This window comes from Juglans regia, chromosome 3, assembly GCF_001411555.2.
Source record: "Juglans regia cultivar Chandler chromosome 3, Walnut 2.0, whole genome shotgun sequence".
NCBI lineage: Eukaryota > Viridiplantae > Streptophyta > Magnoliopsida > Fagales > Juglandaceae > Juglans > Juglans regia.
The window spans coordinates 2,560,809-2,583,223 of record NC_049903.1 but is presented as its reverse complement, the minus strand read 5'-3'; the positions used below and the strand labels follow the sequence as shown (position 1 = coordinate 2,583,223).

Sequence of the window (22,415 nt, the reverse complement as noted above, 5' to 3'; positions counted from 1 at the left end):
TTAATTCGGACGAAACGCACTTCATCAAAACCGTCCGTTACATTCCGTATGCTCTAAATAGCACAAATACGTTCGTACAAGAGTATTTCCCTCTCTCTCTCTCTCTCTCTCGCCGTTTCCATTACACACTCATCTGAAACCCTCTGTCATGAGTCTCATCGCTCTCTATCTCCATTTCTCCGTGGTCTAGATCGCTGACCTGACAGGCGAACCATACATGACGAATCGACTCGGAGCCAATCCAGTTCAGGAGGTCACCTCTTCGGCCTCGAACTCAGATTGAGTCTGAGTTGATCATCGAGTTCGATCATCGCGGACCCAGGTGTTGAATTTTCTTCTCCACCTTTCAATTTTAGCTCTATTTATCTCTTCCCACTTGCATACCCCTCGATTATCATCCACAAACTGTTAGCACAAGACCCAAGATACCGGTCACCATTTTGATGACCTAAACCTAGTTTAAGGTCGTAATCTCGTCGTTACTGCTTGAGTTCTTACATATTTCTATGTGAAATTCGTGTTGAGTTTAGGGTTTTGATCTAGGTTTCTTTAATGCTGTACTGAAAATTAAGGTTTCTAAGTTCACTCATTTTTTTGCATCCAAGTTAGGGTTCTTGTGTCGAATTTGTTGTATTGTATTAGAAAATTTGAGGCTTTGTGATTTGGGTTTCTGTAATCGTAGAATAAAGCTAAGTTTCTTAATCTGGGGTAGTTGAATTTGTGGTGATTCAAGTTTTTCTAATTTGGGTCTGTTCAATTAGCGATGAGCGAGGAGACTTCTGATACAATGAATCTTGACTTGAACCTGGGTCCTATCCCCGAGCCTCAATCAGGCTCGGTACCTAATGAACCATTGAATTTGGATGATTGGGTTGAAGATCCTTCTGGTAGGCTTAGGGAAGCTATTAGGCTTAGAGCTCGACAGCGGTGGAGGAGATGGCGGCCGGTTCACATTCCACCTGAAGCTCAGAACATTTCTTTGGAATTGAACCAATTGATGGTCAATTCTGGTGATAGGAGTACATTGCAGACAGGTGAGGGCAGTGGCCCTGCGGAAGAAAGAATTAATGAGATTCCCAAAACATGTGAAAATAACAATGGGATTTTAGAGAATGAGATATCGGAGAAAAATGTCGATGTGGAAAAGGGTAGTGGCAATGATGGGAGCTTTTTTGACTGCAATATATGTTTGGACTTGGCTAGGAACCCTGTTGTGACTTGTTGTGGCCATTTATTTTGTTGGGCATGTCTATACCGATGGTTGCATGTCCATTCAGATGCAAAGGAATGCCCAGTGTGTAAGGGAGAGGTGACAATCAAAAGTGTGACCCCAATCTATGGTCGCGGGAACAATATTCATGAGACGGAGGAGGATTCCAGTCTAAAGATTCCTCATAGGCCTCATGCACGACGGATTGAGAGCTTGAGGCAAACCCTTCATAGAACTGCATTTTTCCCTGTGGAGGAGATGATCCGTCGCCTTGGAGGTAGGTTTGATTTGTCCCGGGACTTTATTCAGCCACCAGAGCCTGACAGCACCCGCGAAACAGTAGATAGAACTTCCTTGTTGAGTCGGATTTTGACATCTCGGGCTCGCAGAGAGCAAAATTCAGTGGCTCCTGACGTAGTGGATTTAACACAGAGCGACATGAGTAGCCCTGAGATTGGAGAAAACCGCCAGGTGCAGTCCCTTTTACTCCGAAGGTCACAATCTCATAGAACATCACTTCATTCTGCATTGAGTTCTGCTGAAAGGTTAGTTGATGCATTTTTCCGTAACCATCCTGTTGGTAGAAATCAAGAGCAGCCCCAACCAGTTGATGATAGAGATTCTTTCTCAAGCATTGCTGCTGGTATAAATTCAGAAAGTCAGGTGGACACTGCTATGGAAATTGATTCCATGGTGTCCCTTTCAACATCATCTTCCCGAAGAAGAAATGATGTTTCAAGGGGTTCGGATGTGGATAGTGGAGATTCTCGTGCCCATAGAAGAAGACGGCTGCATTGAGAAAAGGAAATTATCGTTTTATTCAAATATCCTGTTATTGCTCGAGAAATACTCCACATATGCAAGTTCACCTTGACATAATATCGCGTTACCTCTTCAATGTATTCACCTTTATCTTGTATCCTGTTGACTGTCAAGAGGTGATTATTAAGCTTTTGCAGCATTTGCTGCTTTCAATTTGTATGAAATATCTGGCGTGAAATATTTATCCTTCTCCTTCAACTGATCTGTGATTTGAATGGCAAGTCAAATTTGTAGTGGAACACTGGGGCTGCTTTATAAGTTTCTTTTGTACATAACCTCGGAAACTTTATATGTTCGAGTAAAGTTGCTTTAAATTTTCTCTGTTTTCTTTCTTTTCCGATTTGAAATTTTAATGAGGAACTCATAATTGTTACGGATATTAGATAGCTATTATAATTGTCATGTCTGGTGTTATTGTCGCCATCCCAATTTGATTTAACAGAATTGCATCTTTGTTGGTTTTAATTTGAAATTTTGACTCACCATATATTCACAGTTATTTCTTTTGCCTAGCAATTCTATATGAGATATGCTATATGATGCACTTGATATGGTATTGTCTATCTATCATAGATCGACTCTTACTTTTAAGAATAACAAATTCAAGAGGTGATAGATAATGGCACATCAACATAGGATAGGAATCAGATTCTGGTGTAGTAAATAACATTTTTCTTTATATGTTAGTACTGTTTCCTAGAACTTTTATCCGAGAACATATTTTTTAGGTGATTTTTGGCCAATCATCATACGAATCAATTTCAGTAGAACTGATCTTAAAAGGCCAGCCTCTTTCTTTTTTTGGAATCAGTCTGGATGCACGCCTCTATGCGCAGTTGTTTTATAGCGGATAGTAAATGTGACAAACAATATTCTTAATAACAGTATGTTTATACGTACTCTTATGTTCTTGAAAAAAAACATCACATGCCTTTAAAAGCATAGCATTAGTATGCCTAGCTGCTTGTACGTCTATTTCGTAGAACATGACCGGAAGTTTCTTTGAATGTGGCTGTATAATGCACCATGATGCACTTTGTCCATTCGACATGTTTCCTTACCCTCCCCCCCTTCGTTTTTCCTACATCATCCTTTCAAGCTTCCCATGATCTAATGAATGCTACAGTCCCATTCTCGGTTACTTGAAAGTTCATGTTTCCTGCGGTATATGCCGTATTTAACAAGATAGAGAGATAGTAAGAGACAAACTCGGATGCATGATTGTCGTTGTTGAAATCTGTGAGCAGGGATTTCAGATTCTGGATTTGTATGACCCGTGAAGACATACTTTGGAATTATAATTCTCACTTTCATATTCACATTTTGTTTTCCTTTTCATTCATTAAGCACGTTTAGGGTTTTGGTTGTACCTAAAATCAGAACCATGAAGATTAAAAAGTTTTTCAGTTTGACATTGTTGTTCAAGGAATAATCCTCAAGTTGCTCCACATCGAAAAAGCTTCCAAAACATTTTAATTTCCCGAGGTGGTGATCTGCGAATAGTGCTTTTACTTTTAGTTTGCTTTATTAGTCAAAATTTTTTAAGATGGTTGGAAGTTTTGAAAAAGCCTCCGCTCTCTCTGTGCATGTTGTTGATACCAAAGCGAGGCAGCTGGTGTCTAGGAAGTATTGTCCTTTAAAATTCACATGACGCATCATCCATCACCTGTGCAGCTGTGCTAATTGCCATGCTGAATGAATCTGCTGTGAATATTTTGCCTTAAAAACTTCTCTTCAATATTATCCTGATCAGAAGACAATCTCTCAACCAAAATACCAAGCCGCAGTAGAAATTAAAGCTAATCTGGAAGCCTTAATTGGGACAGTTGCAGATATATACTTCTTTCTCGGGTCCTGTTCCCAGAGGATCATCCGTTTGCTTTATTTCCTTTCCATTTTCGCCCAGTAGTGGAGGATCGGCCATGGTATTTAAAAAAACAAACTTTACCGTTGTACTGAGAATGCAATTTGAAAATTTTCGCTTTAATTTAGCCATGAAAAGCCGTTGGGAGACCAATAGACCGTGTTAATAATGCGTGGGTCGGTCCAATTAATATCTGAGCTCCATGTAGAGTAATAACCTGATTTCCACTCTACCTCCTTTTTTCTTATTTATGTTCGTTTTTGTGGGAGAGGGATGGGTCTCTCTTATGGCTTTATTTGATCATTATTGAGCCTAAGAGGACAATAATTATACCCCCCCAAGGGAACCCAACCCAGGCAAGGGCAAGCTAGCTGGCCAGATTCATTCCAACCTTTAGTTTGTTGGGATCCTCTCCCCCATTTCCTCTGCTTATACTTTACTCCATATATATCCCACTAATCTAGCTGATGAGATCGAGACATGATGACAGTGACGATCGATGATAAACATAAAGTGAAGGCTTTCCTTTCCTTCAATTAGTTTTGTTATTGTTTTTTTTTTTTTTTTTTTATCAGAATACGATAATAAACAGAGGTCTCCAAAGCCTGAGAAAATGGCAATGGGACGATATGATAGGGCATAATAGGCAGGGACTATGATTGAGCACACGGGAGTCGTGTCTGTTTCAAGCCCCATGTCGTGCATTCCCACTGTCCTCCGGTCTACAAACCTCATCATTACTCCAATTCCATCTAAGTGTTTGAGTTATTAGAAAATGATAAAGCTTACAATTGGTTTACTGGTACTTGAGTAAAATTAAAATTATCTTTTGACGAAGTATCATAATTAGATTAGTTGATTTAAAATGAGGAAAAAAAAAACATATAAAACTCTTAAATTTTAAAAAAATGTAATAATACTTTGAAACGATTTTGATCCAAGAATCAGTATCAATCAGAGTGGGATCTGTAAAGAGACATCCACGCTCACTTTTGTCAAAAAATGGAGCAGCGGGAGCCGAAAAAGGTCGAGATTCCGCCCATCGTGGGAAAACTCGATCATTTACAGCCTATGGTTCTTCTTGCCATTAGGCCTGCAACATCCCAACAAATGAGCCAGAAAATAATCGTGGCCCCAGACGTTCCTGCAACCTAGCTATAACACCGAATGGGCCACCTTCTAGCCAATATAGCCCAGGTTCGGGATGGGGTAGGGTCAACGTTTGCTAAATCAGTTCCATGTACAAGAAGCAAATAAAGGGTATAAAGAGAATATTATTGACTTGTAAAGTATTGGAAGTGTATGAGTAAACAGTACATAAAGAAAAGCAGATGCAGGATTTGAGGATGGAGTTTTTGATGAGGGGGTCTACTGTCCCCATTATGTCCCAGCATTCCACAGCATTTTAGGATAGAAAAAAGGGACACTGGAATTGTGATGATGATATCGTGATGATTATATCTATGATAATGAAACAAAAGCTTGACAAAGGCCTAATAATGATGTCTACGGAGGGAGCAAAAGATCCTTCCATTTCCAGGGTTGCATGCCATGCCTTGCCATGCTATGCTGCATGTCTTCTCTCTATCTCATACACTCATCTTGGTAATCACAAAACAGCAATTATTTGTTTACTAAAGTTGTTTTTTAGTCTTTCATTATGAGTGCTGCACCCTGCAATCATTTACATGATTAAATTATATCATGCATGCTTACAGAAACTCTTTTAACCCTTTCAACTTCCACATTAGCGTCTGATTTGAGATTTCTTTCCATCCATCCCTAGTAGTACTTATGATCATCATGACACTGTTAATTAAAACGAGGCCAAAATCCATTTCTTCTGATCATCTCTTTCCTCCTTTTGTGCTTGGAATAGTCAACAAAATAATGACTATTATTTGCATTGCTATTATTGGAATTCTCTTTTCATTTCGTTGAATAAAATTCCCACGGCGTTACGTGATATCATTACAAACAAGTAAATCAAGTCAACAAAAACTATACACCAAAACTATATATGAAAAACCCATCAAGCTATACGTACGAGACGTGTGAAGAATAAGAAATTCTCAATGAGGATAAAGATCTCTGGAAAATACTATAAGCCATCATCAAAGCCACGAACGATCCTTCATTATAGGTGAATGGCATTGAATTTAAATTGATGGCACTGCTTCCGACACCACGACAGATTTTAATTATATAGAAACGGCTTGGCCGGGGTTTAAATTTCGCTGGCAGTTGGTCTACGTACTCCAGGTTTTCAGTAACTAATAACTATGGTCGTTGTCTTAAATCGAACAAACTCTAAACTGTTTAACAACTGAGTCCCATTCGTTTCCAACTAATTGTGAAGGAAAATGTCTAAACAATCAGAGAGAGATGGGAGGTAGGATGATGCTTAGCTTTGTAGGACGGACTCTGGCATTAAAAGAGAGGAAATCTTAGGCACCGTTTGGTTGTAAGTTTAATTAAAATCAACTCAATTCAATCTAATTTTAAATTAAATTTAATATTTAAATTATTAAATTTATCTCAACCCAAAATCTATTTACACATAAAATCCATGATATTTTTTAACTCAACACATTTTTATAAGTAAAATTTATAATTTTTTTAATTTTTCTTAAATAATATTAAACTCATCTTAAAATTTAATCAGACCTACACGCACCACGTATAAGGCTGCGTTGGGATATTGAGTTAAACTCAACTCAGTTGAGTTTTTTAAGAATAATAATAAGTTATGTAGTGGATTAAATTACGTGAGATTTATCTAAATTGAATTTAAAATATATTTAAATATTAAGATGAATTTAATATTTATTATAAAAAATTAAAAAAAATTGTGATCTATGTATAAAAATAGTTTAAATTAAAAAAAAAAATTCTGAATCTTATATATAAAAAAAAAAGTTTAAATTAAAAATGAGATATTTAGATATGGGTGCGGCTACTCTGCCGCCCATCAGTTTTTTTTTTTTTTTTTTAATATATTTAAATATATTTAAAAAATAAAAAAAATATATTAATACATTTAAAATCATTTTTTTAATTATTAAATAAATAAATAAATAATAAATAAATAAAGACAAACAGTTAAATAGAGGTATCAAATAGAATAGAATAGGTATAGTAGTATTTTCCTTTAGATATAATACTCGTTTTAAAGTTAGACGTAACTTGAAAATCAAAATCACCACACATTCAGAGAGGGACAGAAGGGGCCCTGAAACAAGTCATCATTGCAAAATAAAAATAAAAAAATACAGTAGTCCTGCTGCTGCAGCACAGAGAGCACTGCTGCAGAGTTGAATCTGATTATATATATTTTGTGTTTGTTTCTCGACATAGCTAGTTTTTACCGTTACTAGGCCCATCTCTAGCTAGTCCCTCTGTCAAAGCCGAATCTCCAAGATTCTATTACACACTCCCAGTATCTACCCTCTGATCGCTCCCAGTCAGGAAAAAAAGCTACTTCCTGCTGATATTTCACATCATTCTTAGCTACTACACACCTTTTACCCCCGAGCAGTCCATACTACCCTTTGAGTATGTATAGTTTCGAAAGAAAAATTATACACAGTATTTTTCACGACACATCTTAGTATAAAGATACTATTATAAAATATTTTACAAAACTAACGCTATTTTATAAAAATAAGCTCATTTTGCATCATTTACATGCGAAAAAAAAATAAGTATGTAGAGTTTTGTGTAAGTATGTTATTTTTATCTACCCTTTGATCAGCGCCTTTCAAAAATTCTCAATAAACGAGTTGAAAGAAATATTACATTCTTAGGCACGTTCAATCATTTGTATAAGGTTAAATTTTTTTTTTATAAAGTGAACAGTATCTTAAATTTATTAATTGTCTTTACTTGTGACGAAAAAAAATCATAGTTATAAGTCAATACCAAGAGATACATTAATTCCAAACGGAAGCATTAAAATCAAGACACTATAACCTTAATGATTCCATAAGGCCAACCATATAAGAGGTAGGTAGCTCAAGATCATTCATATTCCACCTAAGAAGACACGCAATTAATCTATACGAAAATCCAATAATTGGGTGGAAATTATATCCACGAGGTCTACTAGTCTTGAGAAAGTACCTGACTAGTTGTAGTAGCTAGGATTTATTACAAGTTTGCAACATTGCTATTAAAACAAAGTTTTTATTAAAAAAATATATAGTAATTAGTATGTACAATGTGATATAGAGTTTTTATTTTATATATGGTGAGGGAGAATCCGATCTTTATTTTTCTTAAATTTAAGAAAAATAAAGATATTATCAATTGGTGTAAAGGATCTTGATTATTTGTTATGGAGTTGGACTAACACAAAACAGTCCTTTCATCGAATAGGGTGAAAAATGAAGATAGATCGACCCATCATGACAACCCTGGCTGCATTGCATGAATATTCTTTAATGTAGCATCATTCACGCTGTGATGTCAATGGATTATTTCATAATTCAAATCTCATACTCTTATGTTGTGTTTGGATGTTGAAGTGAGTTGAGTTGAGTTGAGTTGAGATGATAAAATATTGTTAGAATATTATTTTTTAATATTATTATTATTTTGAGATTTGAAAAAGTTGAATTATTTATTATATTTTATATTGAAATTTGAAAAAATTGTAATGATGAGTTGAGATGAGTTGAGAGATGTTTAGGAACCAAACGAAGCAATGTGGAAGAAATCAAATTGAATACGGAAGTTAGGGTCCCCCAAAAATAAATGATGATTAAATAAAACATAAATGAATTATATAAAAATAATTTCATAAATTGATATAAATTTATTCGATATATTATATTTATTTTATAATAAAAAAATTTATAATTTGATGAATTACATTAAATTATATATTTTTAAAAAATTATTTTTATATAATTATACTATGGCTAGAGTATTTATATAAAGAAAAAATATAAATATAAGTCTACTATTTATAAAAACTGGTGCACATTTAGTATATTGAGTGAAAAAAAAAATAAAAAAATAAATAGATTAGACGGTGTGTTGCGGTGTGCGGCTGAAGGGCAGCACAGCCCTTATATAAAATGTAGAAGGTGGAAGGCAAAACGACGAAGGATGGTAAAGACTACACAAAACAATCAACCAATAATTTAAGAGGAGGTGGGAAGGTGGGTGTGGGGGTCCATCAAATAATAATTCAAAAGGAATGAGCAAAACCCATATACATAAACATCCGACGTACAAATGATTGCTGTTGTATAAATTGTCTCCTTAGGACACTGCATCTTGTCCCCTCTCTCCTTTGGGTCCCACTCCCTACCCTCCATCCTCCCTATCTCCAGTCTGCTATCATTATTGATCATTCGTCTCGATGTAATGTAACAATTTTCTACCTATGCTGCAGCTGCAGCTGCTGCTGCAATCTGCATGCATCCCTGCTGCAATCTGCATCGCCATAGCTCCCTCGCGCCCATAACCCATCTCTAATCTCACTATCTCTCACGTCATTCCTCTGACTCCTCTAACCATCCTCATCATTGCTTTACTCACGGTTCTTTCACGTGACTTCGTCTTTTTCCTACCTACAGCTAGCTTGCTTAGCCTCTCTCTATGTATATATGGAAAATATAATGTATGTTCCGTGATTTTTCCCATCTCGTTACGTCCCATCCTTCCATATATGCTGAGCTGGACTGCACTGCACTGCACATTGTACGTATGTACACGTCTAGAGTAGACTTAAATGCTTGGCTGAGCATGTAACCTTGCATACTGTCTTTCATTTTACTCATTGGTTTAGTAAATTTCAGTTGTTTCAAAGAATAATATATAATTTGTATTCCTATGCATAGAACAAGCAAAGAAAAAAAAAAAAGTTCATAATTTACGTACGTTACGATTTTGTTTTGGAATGCAGTTGTTACAACAGATAGGCGCCGCATTTGTCCATTACAATACGAACATGACTTCTTTCTTTTCCTATAACGTGTCGTCTGAAATTTGAATCCATTAGATCCTTACCTGAACAGTGAGTATAGAGGAGGATAGGATATGTGCGGTATTTGGAGATCAATGAATACTGTTCAGGATTAATATAATATAGGACCACCGTGAAAACCAAAACAACGTACGACACTCCTTTACTGTACTCGTATTCGTAGTAAATGTGCCTCTGAAGCTTGCACCGCCGATTATAAATTTGGCACGTAGCATTAAAAAGAAATAGGTTTTAGATCTTAGTTGTACAAATTTCCGGACTGAACTCAGTACTGCTAAATCGAGTACTACATAGATCTATCAGTGATTTGCATCAAAGGAAGTACTAGAATTTATTTTACAACCCTCTTAATTTTCCCCTGCTAGCTTGATGGTATTCTTTTTCCCTGAGCTTAAATTTGCTGTGGGTGTTTCAGTTTCAGTTTTACAGCCATTTGTTTCGTATGGTCGTCCAAAATGTGAAGTGGCCCGTTCATGGAAACACCTGGTAGTGTTATTTTATGTACGTGAGGGAAATTAAGATATATCATCCAGGTCAAACGTGACAAAGCTTTCCCATGACTCCATCAAGCCACAAAAAGAATAGGTAGAAAACCTTGTCTTAAAGCCAACTTAATTAACCAAAGCAAAAGACTTTTAAATGCCACTAAAATTGAAAATTTCAGTAACCTGTAAAACGACTTCAACGAAGGCAACGATATTCTAATTCTGATACATAGTGTTGGAAACTTCACCACAAACATTTGAATTTGCATTCCCAACTATTTTGAAATTTGAAATTTAGGGTTGAATCAGGTTTTGAATTCTCGGATCAAACTACATTGACATTGACACGTGATTATGGGGTCTGGACTTTGAACCATAGGTATATATAATATCACACACAACTATACATATTATATGTATACATATACACACATATATATAATATCCTATATAGTCAAAATAGCCTACATATTTTCCTTCCTCGCCTTATATATATGCGACTGCTCTTAATGTTTAAGAAATAAATTACTGAGAGCTCCGGCCTCCCCTAGATTATGCCCGGTTTTAGGGCAGATGATCCTTTTCAGAGCTTTTTAATGAGGAAAGGGTAGGGTGTGAACTGCAACACTGCATAAATCGATCATCGAAATGATTGGCTTTTTTATATTCCAAGATGGGACCATTCACCTAACATGACTAGGTGGGAAGTCCATCTTATATGTCAGAAACACATGTGAATGCACATCCATTAACATCAAGTTAGGCCCTCGACTACGTTTCCAGCAAATGATTGGTAGTTTTCAGTCTTTTGATCGAGCAAGTTCATGATCATGTGTGACACCCCCCATCACCACAACCGTTGGATTTTTTTGGGGGTATCCAATATACAAGTCATGAATGTCATTTGATTATATCCTGACTTTTCATGCCCAGATTCCTCTCGAGAAGTCAATTCCAGGATTGAAATTTTAGACTCGACAAATCCCCCATCACCACAACGAAAATCCATTTTTCTCGATAAATCAGTACCTAAACAAGCTGGTATTAACGAGTTTTGTCTGAATTGAGAGGAGAGGAGATACCATGCTTATTTTTTGTCATCTCGAGCTGCTAACTTCATAAGCAGGTGTAAAGCAGGTGTAAAGACACGGTGTCCATGCCCAATGAGTTGCCTTGACTAAATCACTAATACAAATTTCATATGTATGCTTAATCATTGTAAAAAGAATAATGTTATATATTATATTTTTATTTTATTTTGATCATATTAAATTATATATAACACATGTATTATTATTAGATGATAAAAAAAATATAATAAATAATTATTTAATAATAATAAATATAACTGAATGAAAATAAAATAATAATACAACGTATAGAATTTTTCATCAAAATAAAAAATGTTGATTAGGAATGTTGGAAGTAGCAGTTGGTGTGGCTTTTCGATGGGGTCACCTTTATCCCACGGTTCTCAGGGTCCCACCCAATAATTCACCCATATCTCTCTCTCAACTTATCATTAAAGCCTGCATGACTTCAATAATTGCAATGATCCCAAAAGCATGACATATCTGACCTGGTCACATCCTCTAGATGTGTATTTTAATCACGACTTTGTTTAAAAAGCTAACCCACGCGCGTGGGACCACTACCCTCCTCATTTATATCAAACATCACCAACCCAAAAAACAATAAACTACAACCATAAATGAAAACCCGATGAGCTGGGACCCAGTTCTCAGGTACACAACTCATTGGATACCTACATGCATGTCGACCCGACGACGATGGCTTTCAGGTGGTGGTAGTTCGGGGATTTCATTGCTCTCAGCTCTAGCAAATTATAAAGCTAGCCACCCTCAATCATGCCATGAAAATTGTTTCTCTCAAAAACAGAACTTTCCTTCAAGTAGGAAAAGATTGTCGTTTTGTCTGCCCGAGTAAAACACATTATCATGGTCAAATTCTCGTGCCAATCCGACTAAATCCTTCCCAATGTTCTTTTTCTCTGTTTTTTTTTTTTTTTTTTCTTCCCACTGTCCACGCATCACGCTTACCACCTTTGGTTGTGACCCACGCAATTAGTGCCCGACACGTGGGTGAAACCAGTAAAGATGCACTGTCTGATTGGTAAGTCAGCGGACCGAGCCATCAGTCGAATTACGTCACAGTTATATAACACAATTTTAACTCGGAAAACTGCAAAGGCTTGAGAGAGGAAAAAAAGGTGTGAGGGGGGCTAATCGGTTTCCATCATTTGAAAACGAAGAAGGCAACAGTACTGCGCTAGCTATATCATATAATAATTGTGAGTTTGGTAAGAAATCATTATTCATTTTCTCTAATTATCAATTTAATGATGATAATAATATATCCATTTAGTCAATGAAACAACAGGGCCGTGGCAGCCGTTGGATGACTTATCATTTTCTCATTGTTATGATGTGGCCCTTGTTGGTAAGAACACAATAATTTAGTGACACTCAGGAGTAATAATCACTAATTAACAGTCTTTATTTTTCTCCATCCATCTGCACAAATGTAGTCGATCCTTGCTGGCAAAAATCTCAGTGTTCACTTATTAAAGGAGGAGTTTAAGAAGCATCATCAAATCCAGCATAAATTAGGTAGCCTGGAAACAGACGAATGCATGCATGCCAGCCAGCGGCCAAGGCTGGTCATGTGTTTCCTCTAGTTAAAACAGAAGGTTCTCTAGTGCGCTTCGTTCGTGATAAAAAAAAAACATATCTAAAATAAAACATTCTCTTGATAAAAGGAAATTCTCAATTTCTGTTTTCTTTTTCTTTTTCTTCTTTTTACCACAAAAATAAGTGAAAAATATTCGATTTTTCTACTCTTTTTATAACCCAACTGGCTATAGTTTAAGCTTGATCATTAGACAAAACCTGTCTTTCTTCCCTAGGTTGTGAACCGCTTTATAATTAAATAGAATCACGTGCGCTTGTCAACCTGAATTTGTCGGTCAATCTTTACTCGCGCGAGGCAAAAAGAAATAAAAAGGCAGTTGTTAGGGTTTCTGTTTGTGTGTTTACATTAAAAAAAAAGAAAAAGAAGAAGGTTTTATCGGATAGAGTCTCTTTTTAAACTCCTAGTTGTTCCTCCACAATCCAAAGCCAGTCTAAACCATCCTTTGTGGTTCGTTTTCTCATTTGGTTCAACATGGAGCTAGCTTTGAGTCTTGGCGATGCACCGAAGCCATTTGCTTTTCTTGACAAAACAACGAAGATGTCAAACAGTGGTACTACTCTAGGGTTCTGCATGGGCGTTGGAAGTGGTTTCAGTGGAAGATCAGACGAGAAAAGAGACACACGTGAGATTGGTGATAGGAGAGAAGTGATCAGAGGTGAGGGTGACAAAAAAATCTCTTCAGATCCACCTGTTCAGCTTGATCTTCTACCTTTCTCACCTGTTCCTCGCAGCCAGCCTCCAGCACAGCTTCGATTTCCTTGGCTTACTGATAACTGTAATGCCCACTTTGCCCTATACGCGTATGTTTGTTTATAACTCTGTTTAGTTTCTAAGAAAACGGTGGGAAAGACTGGAAAAGTAAAAGTAACCATGATTTCGGTTTTGGTTTCTTGTTCTCTTCAAAATTTCTCCGCACGCTGCCGAAGATGCTTATTTTCTTGATTTTTCGCTAAGCAAACTAATTAATCGAGTCAGCTTTCAATATTACGGGTTTTGGTAGGTTCTTCGTACTCACTTTTTTGGTTTAACATGTATTTGCTTCTAACAGTGGTATCTGAACCGGGTTCGTCAGATGGCATGGGAAGAGGATTGGATGTAAATCGCTTCCCGATGGCGATAGCGATGGACGAGGTAGACGATGGGGCGGATCTGTCCTCTCCGAACAGTACAGTTTCATCGTTTCAGATGGATTTCAGTGTTAGGAACGGTGGACGAACCAAGAGAGATTTGGACGTTGAGACTGAAAGAGCTAGTTCAAGAGCTAGTGATGATGACGAAAACGGATCTACAAGGAAGAAACTCAGACTCTCCAAAGAGCAATCTGCTTTCCTGGAGGAGAGTTTCAAAGAGCACAGTACTCTCAACCCTGTAAGTCCAATTTCAAAAGCCAGTTATTTTATGTGTATCATTTAGACTCTTTTTGGATTACAAGGGTCTTTAGAAACAGTTAATTCATCCATTTGTTGTTTCATGTGCAGAAGCAAAAGCTTGCTCTGGCAAAACAGTTAAATCTTCGTCCTCGGCAGGTAGAAGTGTGGTTTCAGAACAGAAGAGCAAGGTATTCTAGGTTTTTTTTTTTTTTTTTTTCCTGTTAATGAGTTAGTTTATCCAGTTTTTTATTCGCTTGTATTTCCAATTCAGTTTTTATTTACGTAAGTTTACTATTTGGGAAAAATTATATGAAAATTACAGGACGAAGCTAAAGCAAACAGAGGTCGATTGCGAGTACTTAAAGAGATGTTGTGAGACGTTGACACAGGAGAATAGGAGGTTACAAAAGGAACTGCAGGAATTAAGAGCTTTGAAAACCTCTCAACCTTTCTACATGCAGCTCCCTGCCACCACTCTCACCATGTGCCCCTCGTGTGAGCGCGTAGCCACCACCACAACCTCTTCCAATGCTACTGGTACCAACACCACAACCACCACCACCACCACCAAAAACTCAGCTGCAGCCTTGTCGCTTTCAAAGGGTCGAGTATATCAAGTACAACCACACATGCACCATGCCCAGAAGCCTACTTCTTGAGATCATCGATGTTACTACTCCTAGCTATATGCACTCCACTTTTCCAGTTGTATATACTTTTTGGCTTGGAACATTTTCCTGTTTCCCGTTGCGACCAATTTGTCCCTCGTGGTTAGTTTCTTTTCTTATGGAGTTTTTCGTTGGGGAATACATGAGAAGGGTGGATATTTGTTGATTGATCATGAGAAAAATACAAAAGATTTTGTTACAAAATTCTCTCTCTATTGAATTGTTGCTTTAGGTTTTGTTAAAGATTGCGTTGTGTTTTCTTTCTGAGAATGCATAACAAAGGACTTGGGGCCCAAGAACTAGAGGGAGATCAGCACGAATGAACTTTGGATGCCATTTATGTTGTGATCCTAATCCTGCGTGCTAAGTAGGCCTACTATACAGTTGTTTTGTGATCCTAATTTTGCTGGTGAGGATCTGCATGACCCATTTAATCTTTAGCTATATAATAAATCATGGCTTATATTTTTCGGTCTTGGATGGAAAAAGTGACGCAAACAATGAAACAAGTTAAAACCACCTTGCCAGAAAAATTATTAAGAGGATTTGAGAGTACGTTCAGTTACTTGCCAAACTGGGGAAAAGATTTCGATCTTGCAATCTGTCTGCAGCCTTGCAGGATCTGGATCTCCTGCTGTCCGCGATGTAACCTTTAGGTAAATTAGCATTGCACGCGTCCATGGCACAGATTTAATATATAATCGGGTGATAAAGTTGATGTACTTAACTTGAAGGGTTACAGTTCAAAAGGAAAACAATTTCCTGAAAGCTCTCGTGATCATTTTTAATTAGTTATAAGATATGTATATATATATATAAATATGCATATCTGTTATTTCCTGAAACCCAGGGTAATGGCAGCTGCTCTTCCAAGAATTTTGCAGCTCTGCTATTAGTTGACGAATATTATCACGTTAATAGGGTGATATGATCGAATGGGATTGGAAAACTTATCTCGTACTCCAATGTCGGTCGACTCATATTTTTTCCGTTTTGTTTTTTTCCCTGGACGTTGTCATTATCCACCACGTGGAAGGCATAGGCTGTAGGAGGAGCTAGCATTCATATGGACCATACCTCGCCAATGTGCACATCTCTGCATGCATGTATGAAGAATTTTTCCCACTCTACTATTTGGTGACTGTTTGACAAATGACTTTACCATGACAACTACACTAATTTCTGCAGGAATCACTTTTTTTGATTCAAAGTTCCTTCAAAAGCAGTGCAAATTAATGCAGTGCTGCCAAATTGGATGATCCAGTTACACATTATCAAATATAAAATTGGAAGAGAATCACATTTGCATATTGTCACCATGGCCCAATCATTTGAATGAGAGAGATCCCTTAAAGTTAAAGACAAAATACATTCAGGCATTGTCAGTTAAGGTACAATTAATTGAATTTGTCTAAAGCAACTACACAAAAAGGCTGATAACGACTAAACTGTGCAAATGGTGCAATTCAGTATGGTATGCAACGAAAACAAGGCTAAGCCGAAACCATTTTTCATTTTCTAGTTATCCACAGGCAACAGTAGCACGATTTGCCATGGGAGGGAGGCATGGAGCTGCAACCAAAGAGCTAGGAAGTTGAGATTTTTCCCCCCTCTAAAAATGCAAGTATCACATAACCAACAGTAGCACTATGTGTGCCTGTCGAATTGGGCGTAAAACTGGATGGTTGAGGCTAAGAGGGACTCATGATGATTATTGTTGGCGAGTGCTGCATGCACGATGATTTTGACTTTGGATTCCAAAATAGTACTGTGTTTGGAGATGGGGAGATAGAGGAATACGGCCCTCTTCGAGATACCCGTGAGGGGAACCTCTTAATGGGGGGTGAAACCTTTCGGCAAGACAAGGGAGGTGGGGCAATTTGAATATATTTAAATGAGGGGGATTGAACTGAAAAATTCATGAAAAAAGGAGCAAATTAGATGTTAGGTAGTAAAAGTTAAATTGCTGTGTATGCCTGTCTGAGATTGATTTGTGCATTGAACAGCTAAATATAGGTGAATTCAAACACGAGGTCCCACATCAGACCTAGAAGATGTAGGAGAAATGATTTTCCAACGAGTGTTCTTGGACGTTTCTGGCTGAGCAGTTTAAAAACTTTGAACTGAGCCTTTCAGGCTTCAGCTATTTAGCAAGAGATTGCATATCAGTTTAAATACCCCCAACTAGTACGTCGATAAGAAGAAATAGGAATTCTTTGGATCTACATATATTCGGAAAACTAAAATGGTTTTGAGGCTGAGCAGCAGCAGCAGAGCAAGGCTCGAGTTTTACATGGCAATATTTTTATTAATAATGCTTATTATGAACTAATTAGCATTTCTGGAAGATAGATAAATATTATGGACAAAAAGAATATGATGGGCCTTAACAACACTATTCTTTAGTCTTACAGTGGAGCAAACGATGATACGAAAAAGGGCCCCCATATCTTAATTTGCAAAACACAGCTTTAATTACATCCATCCACGACTAATGTTGTCGTGTGATTTCATTTTGGCAGTATAAAATTAGTTTACAAGAAAAAAAAAACTTAAACCTAAAGAGTCTCAACAAATCATAAAGGAAGCTTCACTTGAGATAAATTATTCAATTCTCAATCCGGTGTATAAAACCATCATCTTTGGTAATTTCCCCCCAAAATTCAATTCAATAAATTTGTATTATCATGTCCCTGGTTCAGCATAATTGGTCCCCTAATAATGGCTATTTTTCGATGGCAGTAGGCAGAAGACGTTACAACAGGAAGAAGCACCAACAGACGGGTCAGATTCACTCAATAATTTTCTCACGTTATGATTAACATTCTAACATCGCATGTGACACAGTCGGGAAAAAAATCGGTGTGTATTTAATTCTCTCTCCGAACTTGTAATTATTGTCTCTGGGTAGCCACTTGAGAGCAGAAAAAAAAAAAAAAAAAAAAGAGGGAGAAGGGATAGCAGAGAAAGGAGGAGGAGGAGGAAGGGGCTTGTTCCTTCCTCCGAGTCCTGGTGGTTTTTTTCGTTGAAGATGATTGATTAGAGAGAGTTTCTACGTAAATTACAAAATGGACATGAAACAACCACCTAATCGTCGTCCGGGACACCGCAAGGATCTCATGCACAAGGCATGAAAGGGTTAAAACCATCACGTCTTTAACGAATACAGCATGAATGCAACATGGAAAAAGTAATGGCGAGGGGATGGGGAAGAATAATTACAGAAGGGTTTTTGCTTTAGGAAAAAAAAAAAAAAACAACAACAACAACAATCTAAACAACAGTAGTCCAGGACATTTACAATCTTCAAAGCCTTTGAGGCTCTATTTATAAGAATATGAAGTGGATGCAGGGAGACCGTTTTCCAACAACAAATTAAACCTTGAGTTGGAACCTCTACTCTACCCTTCCTTTCTTTCGTTCATATACAAACAAAGAGATTTTATTACAGAACAGATTGACATCCTCTTCCAAGAATATTCAATTTTTTTTCCTAACTCACACTCTCCTTCATAATTTATGACATAAAACAATCTTTCTTGAGTCATCTCTCGTATCTTTTTTGCTACTATAATTCTAAAGGGAAAAAAAAAAAACTATACTTCACATTGGTATGATTGCAACTTATGGTTCGTAAAAATGAAGATGCAGCCCAAAGTTTTGTGTAGTTTTACCTAAGATCTCTTCCGCTGTTGTTGCTTCTTGTGCTTTTCAATGAGAAGCTCGGCAAAGAGAATCTCATTCCATGCATCAGGTACACCGGGAAGGCACCAGTGGCTGCAGTCCTGAAACCTAACTGGTGATCTCCTTTCCTCTTCCGACAACTTCTGCTTCCGATATATTGAAGGGTGGCCATCCTTCCTGAAATCTGTCATTCTTGTAATATTCATGTAGGTGACATGAGTTTTCATCCCTTTAAGAATTTTCTCCAAAACCATCATCTTAGGTGGATATGGCCTCAGATATGTTAAATTCTTAATAGGCTGAGTCTCCTGGTCGCATTGCCCACCAGAATTCCACTGTCCACCACTGAAGAGAAGACAAAAGCCAATCATTTTCTTGATGCGACTTCAATGATGTCGAATTACAAACACATTACAGATGAAAAAAGGTGGCTCATTTATATATGCAATCTTTTTCATTAATATATTGTTATCGAATTACAGGGCTTTGAATGCTGTTAATCTAAGAAGACTTAGAAGTGGGAGAAGAAAAAATGTTGTACAATATATATATTTTTTTCAAATTATCAAGTGTATTTAGGGGAAATAAACCAAAATGGTCTTGCCTGAATTTATTCATCCAAAAAAATAGGCATCACCAACTTTCAATTGATTTTCTCTTAGATTACCTGAAATGGGATTCAGAATAACCTCTGAAGAAGACCAGAGACTTTAATGGATTTATATTGGCATCAACCCATCTGGCCCATGTAGTTAAAGCTTTTCTAAATGCCTCAAGAACATTCAGTTCACCGTAGACATGGCTTCCTTCTTGATAATAGTCTTTCCTGCAATTTTCGTTAGTTAATATCAGTTGACTCCAACAGGTTTCCAAATTAATATATCCTTTCGCACAAATAAGAACAAATTTCAGCCAGTATCAATATACAAGTGAAGTTGAACTTACCCTCTGGAAGTTTTTTCGTGAGTCCACCAGTGTCCAGTGTTAAAGATAATGAAATCGGCCTCTTTATATTGATAAGAAGATCTCCCCACTAAATCAAGCCGAAGTGTTTCCTTCTTCGTTCCATTTTTGTCTGGCATTTCCCATTCTTGAACTAAGAAAGGAGTTACAAAGAACTCTACAGAGCAGTTATAATCCTACACATCCGTCCATTCCAAACCCGAAACAACACGTAAAAGGAAGAAAGATGAAGACCACATAGTAAGAAAATGATGCAAAAGCTAAATAAAATAACGAAATTAATGCAGTATACGAATAACTAGGTTTGTCATTAAACCTACTTTGAATATGAAAGAGTATGAAGCTTCCCCGCGAAAATGGTGTCTCCCATTTGCTTCATAAACCTTACTCTGATCTCTCACCGAGTTCCTCAAGATGCAAACAAGAGATTCCCACATATTCCTATTCAGAGAATCACCTACAAAAACTAGCCGCTTGCCTCTCAACAAATTCAACAAGAGACTTCCATCCAACCTACATATGACAATCCATCAAAATCAGTCTCATCAAAGAAACGAACCCAAAAACTAAATTCATGAATCGCTTCCAATAGATGTTCAAGGTATAATAGAACAAAGCCCATAAACATTCTTTTTTTTCGTAAGTAGAGCAAAGCCCAAAAATAAAAACACTATCAATAACTGAAAGGCTGGAACTCACTACCTAATCTGATCAAAGCAGAGCAAGCCTCGGATACTAAACTCAATTATTAGTTTAAATGATATATATATATATATATATATATATATATATATATTAATTCAAAGCTTAGAAGAACCATCTAACAGTAAAAACAAGGTTTATCTATTTATAACACGCCAATCTCAGGATAACAGAACCGGAATCTCAATTGAAAGTCAATTTTTTTAAGGTTAAAAATATCGTAATAACCGTAAAAACTAAATTGTCGTAGAAAAACAGAAATATACAATTACGCCACATACCTTGGGAGATTACATCCCATGGGTTTCCATTTCATTTTCTGGTAATCTTTATCGGGCCTGCCGTTAAGAATACAATTGAATTGCTCATCGATAAGCGAGCACGAACCGGGTTTGTAAAGCGGATACAAGTCGTCTCTCACCCATTCCCCATCAAATAAATCGCAATTCATCAAAGACTCCACCAAACTATCGTTCCCCTGCTTCGCCGACACTCCTGGTTTAGTCTCATTTCTCTGTTTCTTCGATAGCCAAGCCGTATTATTCGACATCTCACCCTTCCCTAAAACATCTTTCACTTCTTCCCCAGAATTTGTCTTCTTAGAAGAATCTGATTTCACTGGCAGAATCGCACTCTGATTTGGAGCCACCGGAGCTTTAAGGGCGGGTACGGTAGTCTGATTTGGTTTCAAAACTTTCAGTTTATCAGAATTCTCTAAACTTTGAGTTTGATTTCTCACAAGACGTGATTCTTTATCCACATTAGGAGCTGAATTCACCGGCAGACTTGCACTGTGATTGCCAGCCACCGGAGCCTCCGGAGCAACAATTTTAGATTGATTTGAGTTTGGGAGTTTACCCTTACCAGAATTTACTGAACGTTGAGTATTGTTTTTCACAGTGGAAGGTTCTTCAGTGAGATTAGGAGATTGGGATGCGGTATTACTAGATCTAGAGGTACTGTTTTGTGGAGGGGAAGAAAAGTTATCAACTTGCTGTTGTGCGGACGAATTGTCGGGGAAGAAGTTTGGGAAAATAGAAGAGAATTGAGATCTGTAAGAGTCACTCGCTGAACCCGTACTGCTATTGGTACTACTACCACCGAAAATGTTGATGAACCAAGGAGAGGAAGAGTTGGATGAGGGACTGAATGCTAAAAAAAAAGTGAAAGCAACAAAAGCAAACACGAACCCATATACTAAAACAGCGGTTCTTCTGGTTTTGAGGATGGGGAAGAGGCTCTTGACGTCTGAGATCAAGCTCCCGCCGGCGATGGGGATGTACTTTTTAGCCTCGGCCATGAAGGAGGGTTTTTCTTGTTTCTGCCTATTTTGCCCAAGACCTTAAAGTGGAAGAGAGTGGTTAGAGAAAGTGACACAGAGTTGTGCAGAATTCGGAGAAAGAGATGGATAATTATGGCGAGCGTGAATAAACTGCACCGAGAGAGAGATAGAGAGAGAGAGAGAGAGGATGGGGGTTGAGTTTACTCCGAGTAGACGACGACTCTCGTCATTTGGGAAAGTTAGGTGTTTAGTGAGCTTGTTCTCTTTTTAATTCCACAACTGCCACTCTTAAAGTGGGGCCGTTCACCTTGAATAACTGTACACGTGTCATCTAGCAAAAATGAAAGTACACACGTTTCACCAACAAAACTGTTCCTGTAATAAACGGATAAAGAGAAGGAAAAATGATGACTGTTCCTGTAATAAGAGAAGGAAAAATGCCGCCCAAACCATACCGCTCGATTTGACCGTTCCATTTTTTTTTTTTACCGAATGATGAAAGTGATTTTAAATATATTAATATTTATTTAAAAAAATATTTAAATATATTTAAAAAATATAAATAAAAAAATATAAAAAAATTATTTTTTACAATTAACGGTAATAGAAGGGTGCTATTCGAGCGGTAGAGTAGCACCGTTCTAAAGAGAATAGATAT

General features: G+C 37.1%; 3 protein-coding genes across 4 annotated transcripts; 2 read left to right on the top strand and 1 right to left on the bottom strand.

Annotated features, from left to right (window-relative positions):
• Positions 1-60: 60 nt before the first annotated feature.
• On the top strand, positions 61-2,356 carry LOC109011943. Its single transcript, XM_018993353.2, has 2 exons — positions 61-322; positions 762-2,356. The coding sequence occupies exon 2, from the start codon at positions 764-766 to the stop codon at positions 2,006-2,008; it is 1,245 nt and encodes a 414-aa protein (XP_018848898.1). The 5' UTR covers positions 61-322; positions 762-763; the 3' UTR covers positions 2,009-2,356.
• Positions 2,357-13,441: 11,085 nt separating this feature from the next.
• On the top strand, positions 13,442-15,333 carry LOC109011942 (homeobox-leucine zipper protein HOX11). Of its 2 annotated transcripts, none has more exons than XM_018993352.2 (4): positions 13,442-13,863; positions 14,161-14,456; positions 14,567-14,646; positions 14,781-15,333. In XM_018993352.2, exons 1-4 carry the CDS (start codon positions 13,560-13,562, stop codon positions 15,115-15,117), a joined length of 1,017 nt encoding a protein of 338 aa, XP_018848897.1. In that variant the 5' UTR covers positions 13,442-13,559; the 3' UTR covers positions 15,118-15,333. The 2 variants fall into 2 exon arrangements, with proteins under 2 accessions (XP_018848897.1, XP_018848896.1); XM_018993351.2 differs by having other exon boundaries at positions 14,137-14,456.
• A 3,089-nt stretch (positions 15,334-18,422) lies between these two features.
• LOC109011941 (protein trichome birefringence-like) lies at positions 18,423-21,986 on the bottom strand. Its single transcript, XM_018993350.2, has 5 exons — positions 20,757-21,986; positions 20,094-20,286; positions 19,756-19,949; positions 19,478-19,636; positions 18,423-19,155 (listed from the first exon to the last, which is right to left on the bottom strand). The coding sequence occupies exons 1-5, from the start codon at positions 21,773-21,775 to the stop codon at positions 18,801-18,803; spliced, it is 1,920 nt and encodes a 639-aa protein (XP_018848895.1). The 5' UTR covers positions 21,776-21,986; the 3' UTR covers positions 18,423-18,800.
• Between the last annotated feature and the right edge of the window lie 429 nt (positions 21,987-22,415).

Coding starts and splice junctions, on each gene's coding strand:
- LOC109011943 (XM_018993353.2), top strand. CDS start 764: ATGAGCGAGGAGACTTCTGATACAATGAATCTTGACTTGAACCTGGGT.
- LOC109011941 (XM_018993350.2), bottom strand. CDS start 21,775: ATGGCCGAGGCTAAAAAGTACATCCCCATCGCCGGCGGGAGCTTGATC. Junction 19,637..19,755: donor CACGAAAAAACTTCCAGAGG/GTAAGTTCAACT, acceptor CGAAAATTGCAG/GAAAGACTATTATCAAGAAG. Junction 19,156..19,477: donor TATTCTGAATCCCATTTCAG/GTAATCTAAGAG, acceptor TCTTCTCTTCAG/TGGTGGACAGTGGAATTCTG.
- LOC109011942 (XM_018993351.2), top strand. CDS start 13,560: ATGGAGCTAGCTTTGAGTCTTGGCGATGCACCGAAGCCATTTGCTTTT. Junction 13,864..14,136: donor TCCTTGGCTTACTGATAACT/GTAATGCCCACT, acceptor TGCTTCTAACAG/TGGTATCTGAACCGGGTTCG. Junction 14,647..14,780: donor TTTCAGAACAGAAGAGCAAG/GTATTCTAGGTT, acceptor TGAAAATTACAG/GACGAAGCTAAAGCAAACAG.